General features: G+C 35.4%; 1 protein-coding gene across 2 annotated transcripts in view; it reads right to left on the reverse strand.

Annotated features, from left to right (window-relative positions):
• Window positions 1–7,139, reverse strand: part of LOC124615290 (E3 ubiquitin-protein ligase RNF103-like) — a 137,714-nt gene extending 130,575 nt beyond the window's left edge. The window contains exons 1-2 of one of the 2 annotated variants that reach the window (XM_047143070.1): window positions 7,065–7,139; window positions 6,646–6,942 (exon numbers count right to left, since the gene is read on the reverse strand). In XM_047143070.1, coding sequence (XP_046999026.1) covers window positions 6,646–6,880 — 235 coding nt within the window. In that variant the 5' untranslated portion in view covers window positions 6,881–6,942; window positions 7,065–7,139. The other variant, XM_047143077.1, reaches the window with a different exon arrangement.
• Between the last annotated feature and the right edge of the window lie 850 nt (window positions 7,140–7,989).

A 7,989-nucleotide genomic window follows, 5' to 3' on the forward strand; every position in this document is an offset into this window, starting at 1 on the left:
AAGATTAGATGGGTAGATCACATAACTAATTAGGAGGTGTTGAATAGGATTGGGGAGAAGAGAAGTTTGTGGCACAACTTGACTAGAAGAAGGGATCGGTTGGTAGGACATGTTCTGAGGCATCAAGGGATCACCAATTTAGTATTGGAGGGCAGCGTGGAAGGTAAAAATCGTAGAGGGAGACCAAGAGATGAATACACTAAGCAGATTCAGAAGTATGTAGGTTGCAGTAGGTACTGGGAGATGATGAAGCTTGCACAGGATAGAGTAGCATGGAGAGCTGCATCAAATCAGTCTCTGGACTGAAGACCACAACAACAACAACAACTGTCCGGATACTTCTAATCAGTGTACTTCATGAGTAATGTATACTACACAATTAGAGACCACACAGTGAACTCAAGAGTAGGATTTAAGAAAGGGGATAACTATAACAACCTGTCATATTACACGAGCATAATGCATTTTTTTTAAAAGAAAAAAGAAAAGATGAAAAAAAGAAAGAAAGAAAAAAAAACATACATCTAAGACTTACAGGGTACAATGTTAATGTCATGTCATTCTTCTGAGTTCAATCACTAACCATGGCAGGATGATGACTCCATTTTACAGATGGACTTGAGAGAGGTCATGGAGTACATATAGTAGCATAACTATGGTCCTGGAATCAGTTTTCTGGGCAGTCTGAAGGAAGAGTGGGGGGCATACTAGAATGTTTGAGGTCATTAGTGGGTGTCCGTAATATAGTGTGCAATGATAGTGTAAAGATGTGTGAAGAAACAGTGAAGAACTATTTTTTACATTATAAATCATCTCATGAAAACTGTTTATGGACTAATGCACTATGTACAATAGTAAACAATAGACAGAGTGTGCAGTTGTTACAACAGTGATCTAATGTAAATGAGGATAGAGTTTGCCCTAAATCATTTCATACAAATGCTGGAATGGTACCTTCAGCAAGGCCATGGGGACCACATGTCCTATCCTCGTACAAACATCCTAATATTTTCTAAGATGCTGTACGTTTGAGCTATTTATTTTCATTGTAATATGGTAATAAATCCTGTATAATTATCAGATGATTGCTGGATGAATGAATAAAGAAATAAGTATATAAGGAAACAAAAATCACAAACTGTGTGTGTGTGTGTGTGTGTGTGTGTGTGTGTGTGTGTGTGTGTGTGTGTTTGTTTTACTGGAAGATAGGTGGGAGGGGTAGCAGAGAGTGTTTTTGCTCTCTGAAAAAAAAAAAAGTGTTCTTCTAAAATCTCAGTTATAGTCATTCAGGCCTCTCATCAGCTCAATGCCTCTGCTAGTCTGTGAATAAGGACTTATTCCCTCATGCGGTTATTTCTATCCTATCATTAGAGTTCCCACTGACTCGAAAAAAACTGAAAGCTGTCCTATATCTTATCTTTTCATCACAGTGAAATAAGCACCAAATGGAAATTTAAGACAAAGTTTTGGTTTAATGAAAGAAAGGAGAAAAAAATTCATAAAGGGAAACTGTCAGCACATTTAACGCAAGAAAACTGGAAAACTTTGTACATACAAAAGAATATTTTATTTGTTTATTTGTTGTTAATTTTCATTCCCATTGCCTCCATAATTGCCCAATTATAATGACAAATTTCTATGCAAATAGATCTTTATTCTCATTATTTTTATTTATTTACAAGTAAAGTTCCATACGACCAAACTGAGGAGCAAATCTCTAAGGTCATGGAACGTGTCAGTACATGAAATTACAACATAAAAGTAATAAAAGCTATGTTTATGAACCCGAAAAAAGTCAAACCATAAGTTTAAGTAAACGCAATCAACAATACAAAAAGAATCAGCTTAATTTTTCAAGGAACTCCTCGACAGAATAGAAGGAGTGACCCATGAGGAAACTCCTCAGTTTCAATTTGAAAGTGCGTGGATTACTGCAAAGACTTTTTAAGTCGAATGGCAGCTTATTGAACATGGATGTAGCAGTATACTGCACACCTTTCTGCACAAGAGTTAAGGAAGTCCGATCCAAATGCAGGTTTTGATTTCTGCCGAGTATTAACTGAGTGAAAGCTGCTTATTCTTGGGAATAAGCTAATAATGTTACTACGAAATGACAGTCAGTAATATATATATTGAGAGACCAATGTCAAAATACCCAGACTCATGAACAGGGGTCGACAAGGGGCTCATGAACTTGCACCACTTATTGCCTGAACCACCTGTTTCTGAGCCAAAAATATCCTTTTATAATGGGAAGAGTTGCCCGAAAATATAACAACATATGACATAAATGAAAGAAAATAAGCAAAGTACACTGATTTTCGTGTCAATCAATCACTCACTTCGGATACCGTTGGAGTAGTATAAATGGGAGCATTAAGTCTTTGAACAAGATCCTGAGTGTGGGCTTTCCTCAACAGTTTACTATCTATCTGAACACCTAGAAATTTGAACTGTTCAGTTTCACTAATCATATGCCCATTCTATTAAATTAAAACGTCAGGTTTTGTTGAATTGTGTGTTAGAAACTGTAAAAACTGAGTCTTACTATGATTTAGCATTAGTTTATTTTCTACAAGCCATGAACCGCACTATTTGAAACCGAGCCAATGTTAAACACAACATCCTTTAGAACCAAGCTAGTGTCATCAGCAAACAGGAATATTTTAGAGTTACCCATAATACTAGAGGACATATCATTTATACAAATGAGGAACAGGAGTGGCCCCAACACTGATCCCTGGGGCAACCCCCACCCCTCCCCCTCACTCTACAGGACCCCACTCAGACCCCACATCACAGATGTTATCAAATTGTGAATAATGACCTTTTGCTGCCTGTTGCTAAAGTAAGATGTGAACCAACTGTGTGAGCTACTCCCCGTATTCCATAATGGACCAACTTCTGGAGCAATATTTTGTGATCAACACAAATCAAAAAATATGCCCAGCATTCAAAAACGTTTGTTTAACCCATCCCAGTACCTCAAACAGAAAAGAGAATATAGCATTTTCAGTTGCTGAATGACTTCTAAAGCTGAACTGTACATGTACATAAGACAGCAAATCGTGTGATATAAAATCATCAATTATCCTTACATATACAGTCTTTTCAATAACTTTAGCAAACTATGATGGCATAGAAATAAGTTTAAAATTATCTACATTATCCCTTTCTTCCTTTTTATAAAGCGGCTTTACTACTTAGTACTTTAGTCATTCAGGAAACTGGCCATCCCTACAGAAAAAAATACAAATATGGATAAATACAGGGCTAAGATGTGCAGCACAGTACTTTAATATTCTGCTAAGCACTCCATCATATCCATGAGAGTCCTTAGTATTCAGTGGTTTACATTATATTACATTATTTATCGTTTTCCATGAATCCCTTGGAGAGGAGTCTCTGGGATGTGGAAAGAGTCAAAGCTCCCCCCCCCCCCCCCCCCCCCCTCCTGTCTGTGTGTCAGAAGAGTACTTCAGACATTAATCTTGCAAAGACTTTTACCAAGAAAGTTATATGATCACCTGTACAAACTAATTTTTTATTTAATTCGCCAGCAATGCTCAAAAAATGATTGTCAAATACAGTACATATGTCTGACTTATCAGTAACAGAAATATTTTTACTACAAACTGACTTTATATCACTGACCTTGTGCTGCTGACCAGAAACTTCCTTCACAACTCACCATATGGTTTCAATTTTATCCTGTGAATTAGCTATTCCATTAGCATTTTTAAGCATCTTACAGTACTGTTTGTAATGGGTCACTGTAGCTTGATTGTAACTACTTCCAACATTTTGATATAATTCCCACTTTGTTCTACATGATATCCTTATCCCACAAGTCAGCCACCCGGGCTGCCTATTACTGTTAGTACCCCATCAAGAATGCTGTAATGGAAAGCAACTCTCAAAGAACATAAATGTGTTAAGCAAAGCATTAGGCCTATATTTATCATCTATGTTATTGGCAATATAAACATCCTGTCACTCTTGTTCCTTGACAAGGTTTAAAAAACTATCTATTGCTGTTGGATTAAGTTTCCTACATAGTTTGCAATTGTATGTTGCATTTGTTAGAGTACAAAAGTCTTTAACTGTTAAAATTTGTGCATCATGGTCTGAAAGGCCATCCACCCTTTTATTAACAGAATGCTCATCTGGTAATGAAGAATGAATAAAAATATTGTCTATGGCTGTGCTACTGCTCCTCATCCTACATAGATCTTTATTCTTACTACCTACATCTACATTATGCCCACATTCTGGAAACCACAGTGAAGTGAATGGCAGAGAGATATCTACAACACGTAAATAACCGTCAAGTCTGTATTTGCAGTGAGAGTGATGTCAGAAGTAGGCAATACAAATATAAAAAATCTTAACAAGTCTGTTTGTGTGGCCATCCTCCGCAGCAAGCATATAAATACTTGTTTTGCTAGCAGCAGGAAAAGGCAGTTTGATTTGCAAAACAAGTATAAAAAAAACTTGCATATGTTGCTTACTTTCATTCTATTATGTCACATGGAATAATATTCCGGGGTAGACCGTCAAACTGAGCAAAAGTTTTAAGTGTGCAAAAGTGTATAATAACACTCATTTGTTGTGTTAATTCAAGAACATTACATAGAAACCTGTTCAGGGAACTTGATATCCTAACCACTGCTTCTCAGAATATTTATTCCTTAATGAATAAGAACAATCTACATGAAGACCTAAAATCACATATCTTGGTCCAAAAACAGGTCCAATATTCAGGAACGGACATTTTCAATAAATTGCCAGCAACCATTAAAAACTTGGTTTCAGATAAAGCACAGTTTAAACAGAGTTTAAAAGACTTTTTGGTAGGCAACTCCTTCTACTCTATAGATGAATATCTTAACAGGGACTGCTAGACCAGTTTAAGTTAAAGTGTCAAATTTCAGTTTTGACAGCACTTGGTCACAACAGTCAACATTAAGTATGTTTTGTATGACAAACTTATGAAAAGTGCATACCTATATTTCATTTTGACAGTGTATTAATTCTGTAAATATTAGCAGCTTCAGTTTACTGTTATATATTGACATATTGTGACAATCTCCAGACTAATGATCAGTGCAGTACGGATTATATTCAAATGTTGTATGCTTATTTTATACTTTCTAACTTGTTCCACACCCACAAGAATCATCTCATTCTTTGGTCTATGGAATGAAAACTGAATCTTATTTAATCTGATCTCATTATAGATGAGTATCAGTTAAGTCGCGTAAATATTAAGCAATGAGTAGTAGATAAGCAACAATCATTTAGTATAACAGGAAGCAGTAATTGCTACTCCCTCTCCTAAACTAGTGCTTTTCTAAATGATGTTACTATCTTACTTTTAGCCTGTGTAATCACTAATAGTACACCACTATTAGTTTTAGTACCTGTCTGTCATTGTAAATACATAAGCTGATTTTATCCACACACCTGACAATTACTCATAATTACAGGATTTACAGAATATGACAATTCACTGATTAAAAGGTAACTGAGTAAGTGTTAAATCTAATGATCCCTATCAAAGAACCGATCAAGAAATTTGTAGTTATTTGTAGCTTCCCCTTGGAAATGAGAACATTAAAAAAATCGAGTATTTACTCATGACAATGGTGGAAGGAAGTGACTGCAAGAGTATAGCACAAACACTGACCCATCATTATCCAAATATTACTTGGACATCCCACAGGAAAACAAAAATAGAATGGAGAAATATTTCTTTTAATTGCACAGCTCCAAAATATAGAACTGGTGAGCCAACCATTGTGTAACTATTTTCAGTTACGCATCAGGAAAAGGGGGAGAATTGTCTTACAGTGGTAGAAAGTCCCCTACTGGTATATGAAAATCTTACCATTGGAAGTTATCCTTGGGGAGTCTTGAATCAAGTGTCAAAATTTTAAAACTGTAAGATTGATACAAGATGCACATAGCAAACTGCTCTCTGCCTAGGGCATTTAGAACTGAGATCCGTATTTACTCGTTATTTAAACAACAGTAAACAGTCTCCTCCCAGTAAAATCGTTTCCATCATTATCAAAACATCCTCTTCACATTTTCTACACTCTCCTCATCATCCTCTCAGGTCACTTGCACATTTTCAAGATTTTCATTTCACTTCTTCCTCTCCCTTACCATTTTTTTTCCCCAACATCCTGATACGTACTACTTCAAAATAACGCCCAACTAACAAGCTATACTTTCACTATAAAAAAAAACTACTTTCTATTTTCATTACTTGGTCTTTGTTAAACTGTGCGTCGTGTAAGATATTGAATATTGTATATATTAATGTAGTTATTCGGTTTCTCTTCTGCAATAGGAATAAATCCAAGAATAAAGCAACAAATTCATAGTCCCTCGTGTAATTACGATGCAGTTCGTGACTTGTCACCAGGAAGATTTCAGTATACAATAAACATAAAGTAAAAAGGCTGATTATCAATGAGAATCACTTTTACTTTTCTTACCCAGAAACGATGTACAACGCCCACATTCTTCGCTACAATAATATTTCACTATATGTTCGTGTACAGACAGTACAAGAAGCTCCTAAATATTGATGGATGTAATATGAGTGGGGCAATCAGAAAAAGTCATAATACTTACCTGAAGCATCTACCAGCTCCACTAACTCCTTTTTCTCCACATACCCTGTGTAACTAACGCCTCTGTTGTCTAATAACTGTTTCAGCTGTCTGACGCTCAACAACAGTGGATCAACAACTTGTGTCGACGAAATTCCATGTTGAAACCATGATGCAAAATCAATTAAGCGAGATATAATGAAAACCAAAAGTAAATAAACACCAAGAACTATAAACTGTACCCAAAATGAACGCATACTATGCACCTCTGAACTTGTAAATATTGGTATTTAGCGATCAGACGACACTTCCATACCACCTGTAAGAACAGAAATATTAATTAAAGTCCAAACTCGTGGTAAATAATTACGTTGAAAACAGTCAATATAACTGCGCGCATTCACTGCGGATACGTCAATAGAAGATAATGACAAGATTCACCTGACATATAACAACACGATTTCACTTTCGTTTATTTCTGACAACTCTGACCTGCTTGTTGGTGGTTTAATCAGGTCACGTGACGGCCATTGGTGGGCGGTAGATTCAAGATCGCAAATGAGGAAGTCAAATGTGTTGTATACGTTTCATATCACTGACATAATACATTTATCACAATAATCGTTGAAAAGAAGCATTTTATTGAATATTAAAAAAGCAGTAGAAAAATTGTATATTTCATTTTACAGCAACATTAGCAAACAAGAATTATCAAGTTTATCGTAGCAATTCATTTTTTTATTAAAAAAAAACATATCACACAATACTATTTTGTCCTCGTATACACAAACGTCAATAATTTGCACATGTTTACTCCCACTGAATCCTTTGGTTTTCATCTTTTTATGTTCAGTATTATCTGTGTTGAATATATAGTTCCAAATTCAAATGATACCAGCCGTAAATGAATATTTTCGCGAATTATGAAATTGTTCTTTTCCTTCTTTTCTTCAGACCCACAATTCATAACTGAGACTTTTTGATAGAAATGTGATACTTTTCATTTCGTAATGTTGTATGACACAGGGATAGCTTGTAAGTGGCTACTTTATATATCTTTCTTGGAGGTTTCTCAGGGGTATTCCATTCTTCATAGCAACCTGTACTGAAGTTTTTAAATGCAGAAGAGACAGTCTCAAAAAGTAACCTAAATATTAAGAGTAGAATAAAAAATTTAACAGATGCAGATTATTTTCAGTATTATTTTGATATGTTTCTGGGTTCTTCTTTGATTCATTTTGATGTGATCTGGAAACGAACTGTGACTATATGTCTGAGTTCCCTATACGGGAATATGACATACTTCCTTGCAATCAAGATGAAGGCAATAGTTTTGGACACTCAGTATTTATAACTTTAGCAGCTA

Source organism: Schistocerca americana, chromosome 1 (assembly GCF_021461395.2).
Source record: "Schistocerca americana isolate TAMUIC-IGC-003095 chromosome 1, iqSchAmer2.1, whole genome shotgun sequence".
In the NCBI taxonomy this organism is placed as follows: Eukaryota; Metazoa; Arthropoda; class Insecta; order Orthoptera; family Acrididae; genus Schistocerca; species Schistocerca americana.